The sequence below is a fragment of the Anomaloglossus baeobatrachus genome, chromosome 7 (assembly GCF_048569485.1).
Source record: "Anomaloglossus baeobatrachus isolate aAnoBae1 chromosome 7, aAnoBae1.hap1, whole genome shotgun sequence".
Lineage (NCBI taxonomy): Eukaryota > Metazoa > Chordata > Amphibia > Anura > Aromobatidae > Anomaloglossus > Anomaloglossus baeobatrachus.
In genome coordinates, this window is record NC_134359.1 from 218,630,428 (window position 1) to 218,646,022 (window position 15,595).

A 15,595-nucleotide genomic window follows, 5' to 3' on the forward strand; every position below is an offset into this window, starting at 1 on the left:
GTAACTTATCAATCGAACTTCTATTTAGCTCTCTTCCAACCACACCAAGGTCTCCTATTCCATGTTTCAACTTTTCATATTGGATGATATGTGAGCTATTAAGGTTGTACTTATCCAACACTTCCCGACCTGTCATCCACCTCCTGTCCTCCACATTCATAACATCTATCATTCTCCTGACTTCCCTCTCTTTCCATCTAGTAAATAGCTTGTTTTCTCGTCCCAGGGGAAAATTTGGGAATGCCCAGGGGTTCAAGTACCTGGACACTTTCCATGAGAGCCCCAGTTTTTTCCTTACCGACTTCCATGTTAGCATGGTGTCTCGGAATATAATTGAGTTCCTTATGTGCCCTTCAACCCTGGATAGTGGGGAGTGCAGAATGGACGTCAGATCCCACGGTGACGCATATTTAGTTTCCATCGCATGATCTGAGTGCCTACTCGTTCCTCTCACCCAATCAATTACATGTCTCATGATACATACAAGATTATACCCTAGGACATCTGGAAAGTTTAGACCTCCCTCCTCTGCTGACTTCATCAGCGTACGCAGCTTTATTCTGGGTTTCCTTCCCCTCCACACAAATTCTGTATACGCGGAGTTGAGCTTATTCATATCCTTTAGTTTTAGCAATAGCGGGATCATCTGGAAAGGATACAGCAGCCTAGGAAAGCTCATCATTTTTATCAGGTGGCATCTTGCCAGTAATGGAAGTGGCAGACCTTTCCATCCCTTTAATTGAACTATAATTTTCCTGATTAGCGGTCCATAGTTCAAGTTATAGATTGTTTCCACCGTTCTTCCTATATGCACTCCCAGGTATTTAATTGAAGATTGTGCTATAGGAATTTCACATAGACAGCCATCCCTTACTTGTCCCCCCATTGTCCCACGATGCCTCTTTAGGAACATGATCTCGCACTTTTTTTTTGTTCAGTTTGAAACCGGAGAATGAACCAAATTTTTCAATCAAGGCAAGAGTCTGTGGCAAATCCGCACCGGGGTCCCCCATATAAAGTATGATGTCATCAGCAAAAAGCGCTGTCTTTACTTCTGAACCCCTTATCTTGATTCCTTTAAAGCTATTTTGTCCCTAAAATATTTTTTTATACAATATTTTCTTTGGTAGGTGCCTATATTTGTATTTTTTATAGGTTGTCTTGTAGACCTGTCGCGGGCGGGGAGGAGGGTGTCAGCACACCGCGCTCACACCTTCTGCTCGGGTCCGGCAGCTGCTCAGTGGTGGCTCGAGCTGTGGGCCGGATCCCGGGGTTTCTCGAGCGACACTCCTCGCCCGTGAGTGAAAGGGGGTGTTTGTTGGGTGTGGGGATTGTTATAGTTCGTGACGCCACCCACGGTTGTGGTGATTGCACCACCGCTGCTCAGTATGGGGGTCCCGGGGATGGTGATGCGGAGCAGCCAGGTGTTGTGTTGCCCCTCCGTGGGTAGGGGTTGGTGATCCCGGGGCCCGGTGATGGGATGTAAAGTGTAGGGCCCGGTGGGCGCAGGGACGCGGGGGCAGCGCTGTGCCTTGCGGCACTGTGGTACTCACTCAGCCTGAGACACGGACACAGTTTGTACGGTAAACCAAACGGCTGGTAGGACGGTCCCACAGACGGCTGCACCTGCACTCCCGGTAGGTGACGGTGATGTCCCTCTTCCTTGCACCTTTGTTTGACTTGTGGTAGCGGTGGATTCGCTCCGGTTACCCGCTCCCCGGCTGCAATCTGGGCCGGAGGAGCTCTACACTTTGCCCGCAGGCGCTGGCCCTGAGAAACTGGTGCCGTGGCGGTGGCGGTGTCTCTCCAATACGGGTTGGGCTGTTGCCTTCAATCGGGACTTGGTTGTTGGGGGATCTGCGTCCCCGTCACTGACGGATTTGGCAAATCTGGCGACTCCTAGCCTTGCCGGGGTCCGAGAGGCCCCTGCCCTGGTGCTGACTGTCCTTCGGAACACTGCTCCAGACCACCGGGCACACAGCCAACGGGGTCCTTCCAGGAACTTCCAAACGGTCCCCCTCCAGACAGTCACCGCCGTTGCTGACCTTGCTGTTCTGGCCCTCCACAAAGCTGGACCCTTCAGGCTGTCTTTCTCTTCTGTCACTTCACTTGCTTTCCTCCTTTACTACTTTCACTTTCACTTTCTTAACTCCTCTGCTTAGCTCCTCACACTTGCCCTGCCTGGGCTATCTGCTGTTTACTCAAGCTCGTCCCTGAGCTATCTGCCTGGTTACTTCCTGCCTCCAGAGCTGTGAGCTCCTTGGTGGGTGGAGCCAACCGCCTGGCCCACCCCCTGGTGTGCATCATCAAACTCCTGGAGGAAGGCAACAAGGATTTGTAGGTTAGCTGTGATGTGCCTACCCGGAGTGTGGGGTGTGGTGGTGGTGTGACCCGTGTCCCCTGGCTTGCCCAGGGCGACACATTCCCCCTTAGCAAAATGCAGACCGTCCGCGGGCTGCCGTCCTACACCGGTTTTATTTTTCTGTAAAAAGGGGGTAACAAGGTTAAGAAAACATAATTAACATTTTTAATCAAAACTCTTCCCAAGACGGGAGGCACATTTACTTAAACGTTGCAACGGTGTACGGTCACGGTTTCCGCTCTCTCCCACCCAAGCAACCTGGCTCTGATGCTGCCACTAAAACCCAGGCAGCACCCCTTGACCCACAGTCCAGCACAAGTTACCCGAGCGGGATCTGTCCTTCCCCTCCAGAGGGTGGCCACCGGTTCCTTTGGTGGCTGGGCCCTAGCCTGCTCTGATCAGGGCCCTCCCTCCAACCTGCCTCTTCGGAGGCGGTATTGCGGAAACGGTAACGGTACCCAACATATTTACAAGCCACTTAACGTTTGTGGTGCCCTGCAAGTTCACGGGCTTGTCCATGGATAATCCTCCATGCAAATAAACTTTAAACGGTCCCCACAGGGACGACGGTGCCGGCTGCTGCCGGTTCAATCACTGCAGACAATCAGGTTATGTACTCGGTCATTTTCATTTTCCTTATCATTCTTTTGCAAACTTTTAAACAAACAACAACACTTTCACATTTGCGGACCCCTTTTACTCATAGAACGGTCTCCCTGTACCTAAGTGGGGGTCTACCTAGGTTGGAATGGGTGGACCTTCGGGGCCCGGTGTCAGTGGTGCTAGACAGTGGGGTAGAGGGAACAATCGGTTCCTCCTCCCTGCTACAGTGTGGGGCAGGCGGAGGTGTAGGGGGGCTGGGTACAGGTTCATCCCTGGGCACTGGCACTGGTTCTGGCTCACGGTTAACCGCTTCCACTACTTCTTCATCCACGGGTTGTGGGAACAGTATCACTGGAAGAATCACCGCGCCGTTCTGTGTAGGCCAGTCTGCTGGGAAGTCACCCATTACAGTGTGGATTACCTCTGCTGCCTTCTCCACTGGTGGAGGAACCGGTACTTCAGCCTCTGCCTTCAGCGCTGGGGGGCATTTTTTTAGATGGTCCCGGGAAACTGTGGCTAGGGTGCCCCCTTGGTCACGACTGATCTGGTAGGTTTTCCCATCTCCCCATTCTGTGGGTTGTATGACATAAGGGACTTGCTCCCACTGATCATCCAGCTTGTGGGTTTTTCTCTTCCGTTTCAGCACCACATCTCCTGGCTGGAAAGGACCTGCGGGCGCCTTCTGGTTGAACCGGTGCTCTTGCTGCTCTCGACTTCGACTGAGGTTTTTCTCCACATACTCCTGGATTTGCCGGTACTGTGCCCTCCTCCGACTTTCCCACTCCGCCGTTGAAGGGAGTGCTTCCGGAGCTTCCAACCCCATCTCCAGATCCACCGGCAGGCGGCCAGGCCGAGACCTCATCAAATACGCTGGGGTGCATTTCGTCGAGCTGGACGGGATATTATTGTACATGTCGACCAAGTCAGGTAGCTTTTCCGGCCACATGTTCCGTTCTTCCAGCGGTAACGTCTTGAGGAGCCCCAGGACCAAGTGGTTCATTTTCTCGCACATGCCGTTGGTTTGGGCGTGGTACGGAGTGGTCCGGATCTTCTTGCAGCCGTACAACTGGCAGAATTCGTGAAACACCTCTGCTTCAAAAGCCGGGCCTTGGTCAGTTAGCACCTTCTCGGGGTACCCATGGGGTCGGCAGAAATAAGCCTGGAACGCTCGAGCAGCGGTTCGACCAGTTAGGTCCTTAACGGGGACTACCACCATAAATCTTGAGTAGTGGTCTACCATGGTCAATGCGTAGGTGTACCCACTTCGGCTAGGGGTGAGCTTGACATGGTCCAGGGCGACCAATTCCAGCGGCTGATGGGTAACGATGGGATGTAACGGTGCTCTCTGGCTAGTCTCGTCCTTTCTCCTCAGTGTACAAGGACCGCACTCTCGGCACCAGGCTTCCACCGATTCACGCATCCCACTCCAATAGAACCGCTCCCTCAACAGCATCTCCAGCTTTTTCCACCCGAAGTGGCCAGCTCCATCATGGTATGCCCGCAGGACAGTAGCGACCTCAGCTTGAGGAACAATCAACTGGCATATTTTCTCATGGGTCTTTGGGTTGATCAGCTCACGGCACAGCCTCCCTTGGTGTAGGTAGAGCCGTTTTCGTTCTTTCCACAAGCGTTGGGCTTCGGCTGGAGCGCCAGGGTCTATTCCCATGGCGCCTTGTTCCACCAGAGTCTTGACAAGGCGGACAGCCGGCGCTTGGTCCTGGGCGTCCTGCCATTCTTGACTGGGCCGCGGGTCCAGATCTACCCTCTGCTGGCATACTTGTACCCTCTCAGTAGGCGGCTGGTGAAACGCAGGCAACTCGATCTCCTCGAGGTCGTCATCCTCACACCCCTCTTCCGACAAATGGGGCATCCGGGAGAGGGCATCAGCATTTATGTTGACACGACCAGCTCGGTACTTTATGGTGAAATCATAGTTGGCTAGCCGAGCTACCCACCGCTGCTCCAGCGCGCCCAACTTGGCCGTGTTCAGGTGGGTCAGCGGATTGTTGTCCGTAAACGCAGTGAAGGTTGCTGCCGCCAGGTAGTGGCGGAACCGCTCCGTGATAGCCCATACCAACGCTAATAGCTCAAGCTTGAAGGAGCTATAATTCTCGGGGTTCCTTTCGGTCGGCCGGAGTTTTCGGCTAGCATAGGCAATCACCTTCTCCTTTCCATCTTGGACCTGGGATAGGACCGCTCCTAGCCCCACGTTACTGGCGTCCGTGTGAAGGATAAACGGGCGCCCATAGTCAGGGTACGCCAGGACCTCTTCTCCGGTCAAGGCCGCCTTCAACTGGCAAAAGGACTCCTCATGCTTGTCTTCCCACGACAGTGGGGCTCCAATGGGTCTACCACCTTTGGTCTGTCCCACGAGGAGATCTTGCATGGGGGGCAGCCATCTTCGTGTACCCTTTTATAAAGCGCCGATAGTACCCTACCAGACCCAGAAACTGCCTTACTTCCCTCACTGTAGTTGGTCTCGGCCAGCTCTGGATGGCAGTAATCTTCTCAGGGTCGGGGGCGACACCATCCGCACTCACCACATGCCCTAGATATTGCACCCTGGGTTTCAGCAGGTGGCATTTTGAGGGCTTCAACTTCATCCCGTACTTGGCAAGGGACGCGAACACCTCGGCCAGGTGCTCCAGATGGGCTTCATACGTCTGGGAATAAACAATCACATCATCCAAATACAGCAGGACGGTCTCGAAGTTTAAATGTCCCAGACAGCACTCCATCAACCGTTGGAAGGTCCCGGGGGCATTGCACAGCCCAAACGGCATGCTATTGAATTCGCAGAGCCCCATCGGGGTGGTGAAGGCGGTCTTCTCCCGGTCCTCTGGGGCCACAGCCACTTGTATCCGCTGGTGAGGTCAAGGGTCGAGAAGTAGTTTGCAGTTCTTAGTGCAGCCAAAGACTCTTCAATACGAGGTAATGGATAGGCATCTTTATGGGTTATCTGGTTGATTTTCCGGTAGTCCACACACATCCGCATGGTACCATCCTTCTTCTTGACCAGGACCAACGGAGCGGCCCAGGGACTACAGCTGTCCCGAATAACCCCTGCCTCCTTCATATTCCTCAACATATCTTTGGCACACTGGTAATGTGCAGGGGGAATAGGTCTATACCTCTCTTTGATAGGGGGATGTTCACCCGTGGGAATGTGGTGTTGGACCCCCTTGATCTGCCCAAAGTCTAGGGGGTGCTTACTGAAAACCTGCTCTTACTCCTGCACCACCCTTTATACCCCTGCCCTGTGATGTGTAGGGGTATCATCAGTGCCTACATGTAACTGTTGGTGCCACTCCTTTGTGTCCCCCTGGGGTGGGGGAGTGCTGACGGTAGGTGGGAGTGTGGATGGACTGGCTTCATGGATAGTGTGAGGGTCCAGGGTGAGCAGCTTGGCAATGGTGGCATACCGGGGGAGCCTGACTTCTTCCTCCCCACAATTCAACACTCTCACGGGCACTCTCCCTTTCTTCACATCTACCAGCCCTCGGGTGGCTACTACAGTGGGCCAGTGCTCGGAAGGCATGGGCTCCATCATCGCAGGGTAGTCACGCCCCTGAGGCCCTACTGCGGCCCTACACCAAATCATCATTTCACTCCTAGGGGGCACAGTCAATGGAGCAACATCCATCACTCTCACTCCACCAATCTCCCCTCCGGTTGAGCTTACATGCTGGCGGTACATCAGGGCGCGGATCTCCCGCTGCACAGCCCTCTGCCGGCTCCCCGCCGCTGTGGCGGCTAGCTGTTGCAATAGGTTCAACACATCACCCATACAGTGTTCCATCACATTGGTTCCCAGCACTATTTTCGGGTTATGATCACTGGGTTCATTCATGATCACAATCATACCCTGGTGTTGCAGTTCAGCTTGCCCCACTGTCATAGCCACTTGTTTGTACCCCACCTGGGTCAATGGAAGTCCATTAGCGGCAATCAAATTTATACTATTGTCTGGAGGCGCCAGCTCGTCTGTGGCCCAATACTGCCGATACAACGTGTACGGTATGGTAGTTACCTGTGATCCAGTGTCCAAGAGAGCCATCACTGGTATGCCGTCCACAGCCACGGGGATGATAGGGTGGGCCCCGACATATCAGTCTCGCCAGTCCGGGGGGCCACGGTGTTCTACTCCTGAGGATTGGCCTGGGGCCCCAGGGGTTGCTCGTTTAACGGGCACTGTCGGTAATAATGGCCCGGCTTACGGCACTTGTAGCAGATTGGGGGTCTGCTCCGCGGGTTGTTAGCGCTTCTCCGCTGCATCCAGGGAACATCTTCGAGACTGTCAGCAAGCTGTATCTGCGCTGGAGGCTGAGATCTGGTCAGAGGTTGTAGCGCAGCAAGGATCTTGGCAAGGTCTCCGTCCAGGCAACGGACCTGGGCTGCCAGTTCTTCCACTGTGCTGCTCGGGGCTGCAGGTATTAAGGAGGTTGGTTTGGCTGGGGCCGCCACAACGGGAGCTGTCTCGACGGGCCACGGGACGGGTTCCAGGACTTCAGCAGCTGGGGGCTGTAGTGCCTTGATAGCCCACTCCTTTAACACAGCAAAGTCCACATCAGGGTGTTCCAGGGCCCACAGCCGGAGTTGTTTACGGTCCTCAGGGGACCTCATCCCCTGCGCAAATTGCTCCACTAACATCTTGTTGCTATCCGCCTCATTAATAGAGTTCACCCGCTTCAGCGTGCGGAGGGCGGTCTGCAGACGTAGTGCATAGTCCCGAATGCTATCCCCAGCTCGTTGCCGGCACTGGTAAAACTGCATCCTCAGCTCAGCTTCAGTCCGGGTCTCGAAGGCAGTCTGTAGCTTCTCAAAGATGGTGGCTACAGAGAGCCGGTCCCCCTCGGCCCAGGTCTCCGCTTCCTGCTTTGCCGCACCGGTTAACTGGCCTAGCACTATCGCTGCATGTTGCTTATCAGTCAGGGGGTACAGCTCTAGCAACGGGTTAAGCTTTTTCCGGAAGGCCTGTAGGGCATCCGGTTTCCCGTCGTACCGCGGTAGCCAGGCAGCTCCAGGCGCATAGGGCAAGGAAAACGGCATGACCTGAGCGAGCGTGGGGGCCGCGGCACCTCCCGCCAGTACGGCCGGGACCTGGGCAGGCCCATTCCCATCCGCGGGTTCCACTGCGGCTGCGACCACCGCTCCTCCAGCGGCTCCGTCGGGCGCAGACATCTTGTTTCCGTCCCCCTTAGCTCTTTCCGGCCCCTCCTCTCTCGGGGCGGGGTTTTGGCCTTCGCGCCTCTACTGCTCGAGAAGACGCTCGAGCGGGAACTTTTCGCGCCAAAGATGGCGGCTTCTGAAATTTTTCTGCCGGATGCCTCCGGCGGTAACAAGGCGCACCTCTACCTGACGGCAGAGCGGTAAGATCCTGTTCGTGACGCCAAGTTGTCGCGGGCGGGGAGGAGGGTGTCAGCACACCGCGCTCACCCCTTCTGCTCGGGTCCAGCAGCTGCTCAGTGGTGGCTCGAGCTATGGGCCGGATCCTGGGGTTTCTCGAGCGACACTCCTCGCCCGTGAGTGAAAGGGGGTGTTTGTTGGGTGTGGGGATTGTTATAGTTCGTGACACCACCCACGGTTGTGGTGATTGCACCACCGCTGCTCAGTATGGGGGTCCTGGGGATGGTGATGCGGAGCAGCCAGGTGTTGTGTTGCCCCTCCGTGGGTAGGGGTTGGTGATCCCGGGGCCCGGTGATGGGATGTAAAGTGTAGGGCCCGGTGGGCGCAGGGACGCGGGGGAAGCGCTGTGCCTTGCGGCACTGTGGTACTCACTCAGCCTGAGACACGGACACAGTTTGTACGGTAAACCAAACGGCTGGTAGGACGGTCCCACAGACGGCTGCACCTGCACTCCCGGTAGGTGACGGTGATGTCCCTCTTCCTTGCACCTTTGTTTGACTTGTGGTAGCGGTGGATTCCCTCCGGTTACCCGCTCCCCGGCTGCAATCTGGGCCGGAGGAGCTCTACACTTTGCCCGCAGGCGCTGGCCCTGAGAAACTGGTGCCGTGGCGGTGGCGGTGTCTCTCCAATACGGGTTGGGCTGTTGCCTTCAATCGGGACTTGGTTGTTGGGGGATCTGCGTCCCCGTCACTGACGGATTTGGCAAATCTGGCGACTCCTAGCCTTGCCGGGGTCCGAGAGGCCCCTGCCCTGGTGCTGACTGTCCTTCGGAACACTGCTCCAGACCACCAAGCACACAGCCAACGGGGTCCTTCCAGGAACTTCCAAACGGTCCCCCTCCAGACAGTCACCGCCGTTGCTGACCTTGCTGTTCTGGCCCTCCACAAAGCTGGACCCTTCAGGCTGTCTTTCTCTTCTGTCACTTCACTTGCTTTCCTCCTTTACTACTTTCACTTTCACTTTCTTAACTCCTCTGCTTAGCTCCTCACACTTGCCCTGCCTGGGCTATCTGCTGTTTACTCAAGCTCGTTCCTGAGCTATCTGCCTGGTTACTTCCTGCCTCCAGAGCTGTGAGCTCCTTGGTGGGCGGAGCCAACCGCCTGGCCCACCCCCTGGTGTGCATCATCAAACTCCTGGAGGAAGGCAACAAGGATTTGTAGGTTAGCTGTGATGTGCCTACCTGGAGTGTGGGGTGTGGTGGTGGTGTGACCCGTGTCCCCTGGCTTGCCCAGGGCGACACAGACCCATCCTAACTTTTTCCTTATGTCTAATCCTCCATTGCAAAATGGTCACATCGGGGGATATTTAGATGGTAGCTCTCAATATCATCCATAAACTAGTCCATTACCATAATGAATGTACAGTATATTAACCCAACAACAGTTGCCAATCCAATATCCTAATTGTCACATATCTTTCTTTGTTTATACTATATGCTAAAGCCCATTACTAAACCAACAGCCGGAATAAGAATAGAATCCAGTGATTAGAACTTGGTAAAGCCTCCTCATTTCCACAAATTACAAATTATTTCTAACTGAACTGTACTAACTGTGACACTACTCTGACTAAATGGCAGTTGTATTTCCTCAGTTAATACCACAGATAATAATTGACATAATTGTCTAATCAATGTATTGTGCCCTCTGGGACCTGCATCTGTCTACAGAACTGGGGTCCTCTGACCTCCCATTCCAAGTGGTGTCTTAGCTGCAGTGACAGGATAAGTGGCCACACAACCATAGGTCTGAAAGTTCTGTCACACACACAGATAAATCTGTGGCAGATCTGTTCTGTGGCAGATCTGTGGCAGATCTGTGGTAGATCTGCGGCAGATCTGTGGTTGCAGTGAAATTGTGGACAATCAGTGTCAGGTTTGTGGCCGTGTACAAATGGAAAAATATATCCATGATTTCACTGCAACCACAGATCTGCCAAAGATTTATCTCTGTGTGTGACAGGCTTTTAAGCTATAGATTGAACAATTTGCATGAAATGCATTAAAACTTGGTTCCTTTTTCCATCAAAGTCAAGGCACATTTGCGATAAATCTAGCACATTTGCAATAATAAATCTAGCCCTTTGCAACGTAAATTCTTATGGTTCACCACATCACATTACTAATTGTGACACAGCAACTTTTTTTGTTAGGGTTCATACAGCATACTTATTTTTGGCCAAGATGCTTTACTCGCCTCCCACCCAAAAAGGAAAGAAAATTATATACCCAATGCACAAGTAATTTTTGCACTGTACCTATGGGCTGTGACCCTCCGACTCCATATGGCGGTCCAGATGGATATGCTCCTCCAACACCTACGGTATATATATATAAAATATAAATATTAAATTTTGCAAGAAAGTGGTAATTTATCCATAATCCAATTAAATATTGATATTTCCTTGGTCAAAACTTCATAGTAGGCAGCTACAGTGAATCTGAGTGCTTCTGTACAGCATCCTGCACACAATTCCACAGGGAGCATTAACCTCTCCCCTTTATAATGACTTTCTGGATTCCACTATTGATTTATTGCTTATTGATTGTTTGAAATTAAACTTTCTACAAATCTTTTTAGGTCCAGTGATGATGCTGTTTATATCCAATCTTCCTACTGCCAACACATACACACAAATGTAAATAGATAGATAGATAGATAGATAGATATCATACACATATGGACAGAATTGTTGGTACCTGTCACACGAAGTATGGGGAAGTAACAAGCAAACTGTGAAAGGGAAGGGAAACCCTGCATCTAGGGAAGGGGGAGATGCTGACAGCTGACCAAACCTACTGTTGGTTCCTGGGGTCCCTCACCACCCTAGATAGGTTCTGCACCTATGCGCCGAGCTGGATATCTGACCTTAGGATGTCTCTAGAGCTGGGTCCTAGATAAGGAATGGATGGGATGAGCTCTTAGTTAGCCCCACTCTACACTAAGAAGACACAGGGAACACATACTTGGGGAAAGCACATGAACAACTTATCTCCAGAAGCCTCAGGAATAAGTTCAGCAAAGAACAGCAACGATCCTACAGATGAGTGCAAGCCACTTGATTGCATCTAGAGCTTGGAATGGAACTGTATATAACCAGAACAAGTCCAGGGAAAATGAGAATATTTAAAGCCAAGGGGAAATACATATGATTAGCAGCTGAAGGGAAGAGGAGCTCTGCTGGGTCCTAAAGGGAAAAGGATGAAAACCCAGCAGTGGAGATATCTAGTACTGAATACTGACAGCAGGAATAATAGAAAGTCCAGGAGCAGTTTGCATAGCAAAACACTGTGACCTTCTATTGGCAGACACCACAGAACTGTCTGTCACCCGTGACTCACCCGTGACAGTACCTTTCTGTTACAGTAATAAAAACTCACAATGATCACTTGAGAGTGACAAAAGTAATTTTCAATTAAAAATGTATTGAATAGCAACTAATGAAAATCAGACATTGTTTTTTTAAATACTTTTGTTGAGTCAAAATTCAAAAGCAAATTAATGAAAATAACTCAGACATAATTTTTGTCCAGGCAATGTTCTGCCACGCTGAATGCACTTGGCATAAAAATCAACAAGATCCACTGCTGGCAGTTCTATTTGTAATTGCGTTTCAATGACGTCTCCAGATTTCCTGAGATGTTACAGGCCATGGCAGCAAATTTAGGTCAAGCAGGCTGCTCACAGCAGCATGAGCCACATGTTGGTGTTGTCATGTTGAAAAAAAAATCTCCTGGGACCCTTTGGAGAAATGACCATACTACTGGTTTCACAACTGAATCAATGTAATTGTTATGCTCGCAGGGCAAGCACGGGGGTTAGTGGGTCCATTGGACTGAAGGTACCAATTACTGGCCTTGAGGAATGGACTAGATCAACCGCCAAGTCATCACTAAAGCCACCGGAGGTAGCAATAGGCACACATGCTGGTAGGCAGCCAACAAAAGGCATTCCCAGGGGATCAATGGTGCCTTGGCAGCTGGCATCATGGACACAATTGCACCTATATACAGTTTGGGCCCCCACATAGCCCCTATATACAATATGAACCCTCACATAGCCCCCTATATACAGTATGAGCTCACAAGCAGCACTCCCTATATACATTATGAGCCCACATAGTACCTATATACAGTTTGAGCCCCCACATAACCCCTATATACAGTATAAGCCCCCATATAGCCCCTATATGCAGTATGAGAGGGATAACCTAATTTACAATGCCCAACGTCATGGCACTGCGATTGCAGGAGCTGATGGGTTACTATGCTTGACAGGGAGTCTAGCTGAAGGCTGCCATCTTAGTTAACCTACCATACTTACTCTATATACTGCAGTATGCTTGTATTGCAGTATATAGTATATGCAATCAAATGGTCCCAGTTACGAGTCCACTAGGGGAACTGAAAAAATGAACTGAAAAATAAAAGTTTAAAAACTATAAACACATATTTAGATTTTTATATTTAATTTTTATTTTAAAAATTAAAGGTTTAAATCACCACCTTTTTCCACCCTCAAAAATGAAGAAGCTAAAAGATGGAAATAAAGAAAAGAAATATATTTGATATTGACGTGTTTGAAAGAGTCCAATCTATAAAAAATATAAAATTAATTAAACCATACAGTAAATTTTGAAAAGGAAAAATAAATCAAAATGCAAGAATTCCAGTTTGGTAGTTACACTCCTCTAAAAAAAAATATAAGAAAAAAGTAATCATGTTATATGTACCCAAAAATGGTGTCAGTAAAAACCACAGCTAAGCACGCAAAACTAAGCTCTCACCCAGCTCCATGGGCAGAAAAATAAAAAGTAACAGGTCTTGGTAAATGGCAACAAAAATGTTTTTTTTTTAACATTTTTTTTTAACCACTAAAATGTAAAAAAAAGCAACTTACAAGTTTGGTATAGACGAGTATGTACTGATCTGAAGGATCATGTTACCGGGTTATTTCTACAAATTTCACCTCACTTGAATTTTTTTTTTCATTTTTTAATACATTATATGGTAAAATAAATGATCTCGTTCAAAACTACTAAACATCCCACTACAATCAAGCCCTCATTTGGTTATGTCAATGGAAAAATAGTAAAGTTATGGCTCTTGGAAGAAACAATGAAAGTGCAAAAATGAAAAATGTCCTAGTCCTTAAAGGGGTGGTCCACTACTTTGACATTGATGGCCTATCCTTAGGATAGGTCATCAGTGTCTGATTGGTCAGGGTCCGACACCCCTCATCCCTGCCGATCAGCTGATCAAGGTCCCGGCGGCTCCAGCAGGCGGCTGGAAATGCACAGTTCCGAAGCTGCCCCGTCTTCTGATAGTGGCAGCTGCCGGGAACTGCACATTCGCCTTCTATTGATTAGAATGGGAGACGGATGGACAGTAACCGGCTGCGGAAGAAGACGGAGCAGTTCTGGAACTGAGCATTTCTGGCCCCCTGCTGCTGCCGCCAGGACCAAAATCAGCTGATTGGTGAGTGTGAAGAGTGTCAGACCCCAGCCGTTCAGACATCGATGATCCATGCTAAGGATAGGCCATCAATGTAAAAGTAGTGGACAACCCCTTTAAATAGTTAAGCTAGCTAATGACAAGGGATCACTTGAACTAACAGATGTGACCTGCACATTCCACAATAATATTTTCCATGTAGTATTTGCACGTGGTAATACAAAACTTCAAGAAATAAATAACCTGTCATTCATGTTCACACACATAAGCATACATACCTAACAAAACAATATGTAATTCTAATCCCTTCCCTCACCCTGCTGAAACCTTTCCGAGCCTCTCGCCTCAAACTTGAAAAAATGGAGAACCATATCAAAATATCTACATACCAAGGTAGAACATAGTTGTGCTTTCCCGTACTTGAAGTGTAACAGGTCTTTCAGGTTACTTACAAGAATAAGCTGTCATAAGTAGACGAGAAATAACGCTATTTCTGGCCATTACATGCCATGTGTCCTGCATTTTGCATCAGCTTTCTCCTCTGCAGACTGTAACTGATTTTCAGTTGTCTCTTACCTAGCGGGGAGACTAGCTGCTGCTGTATCTGTATACTTCACACAGGACACATAGAGATCTGTAATCCTGATCTTCTTTCTCTGAAGGTCTCCGACAGAAGCAGCAGCTCAGTATAGCAGTACTGAGCTGGGTGGCTGTGAATTCAGCATTAAAGTGTAATAAATTTGCTTGATCTGCCTGTGCCTGCCTGGTCTGTCAATGTGTTGAATGACACTCACCTCTCCTCTCGCCCTCTTTATAGACTTCAATATACTGTTCATTCTGACACCTCACACTGCTCGCAATCTGTCAGGATAGATTTGTGCTACTGTTCTACAGTGGTTTGGAAATTCAGTGGGCAGATCAGAGGGAAAGACATGGCTCATATGTGGAGAAATCAGCACATTTCTGTGATACCATGTTGTGTAAAGTTTCTTATCTTCAACTCAAAATACAGTGACAATTTAATATCACCGTTTTAGCCACTGGAGAAAAAGGGCAAATTTGGATCTTGTGAGCCCTTTCTATTATTAAAGGGGTTATCCAGGACTATCTTATTTTTAACCTTAAGAACTTATGTAGCACCCACGAATATGGTATACTCGGTTCCAGGAAGTACAGGTTTTGGGGAAGTCACGGTGGTGGACGTTACCCGATTCCATGCCCTGGGCCCTTTTTGTAATGAGGATATTTATAGGGGAGAATACGATAATGTTCACATGTGACGCCACTTGCGGTGTTGCAGCTAAGTGTAGGGAGCTGTCACTGCAGAATGTCTCTACTGTGGCTGGTGGTATTGGCAGCTAGAATGGTAGACCCTCCGCAAGTAGGGTTTTGCCCCAGAGGGTGTATGTGCAGTGCGTGTCAGAAGAAGGTAGTCCACACAGGTGTTCAGTGCAACTGGTTTACTCACTGCTGGTAGATGTTGACTGGTTGTCCGAGGCTGGCTGGTTTAACCTCCATGTCCTCATTGTCCCAGTGCCAATTTGATTCTCTGGTACCTTCTTCCCTGCACCTGTCTCTGGTAAGTGGGTCACCGTGGTATAGAACAACTGGGGGTCCCCATTCTGTGGTTTGTCAACTTCTGTCCGCCTGACGGTAGCATGAACCCTGTGGGGTTGGAGTCTCTGGTCCTGTCCCCAGTTCTTCCTTTGCTACTGAGTCTTCGGATTCTTTAGGGTCAGCAAGGTCCTTGATGGTCCCCTTGCTGTGCAGGT

The 15,595-nt window shown here is 50.1% G+C and overlaps 1 protein-coding gene across 1 annotated transcript in view; it reads right to left on the reverse strand.

Annotated features, from left to right (window-relative positions):
• Positions 1–15,595, reverse strand: part of LOC142246081 (uncharacterized) — a 104,133-nt gene that overhangs the window by 38,289 nt on the left and 50,249 nt on the right. The window contains exon 6 of the mRNA XM_075319102.1: positions 10,628–10,687. Coding sequence (XP_075175217.1) covers positions 10,628–10,687 — 60 coding nt within the window. The remainder of the gene's footprint in view (positions 1–10,627; positions 10,688–15,595) is intronic.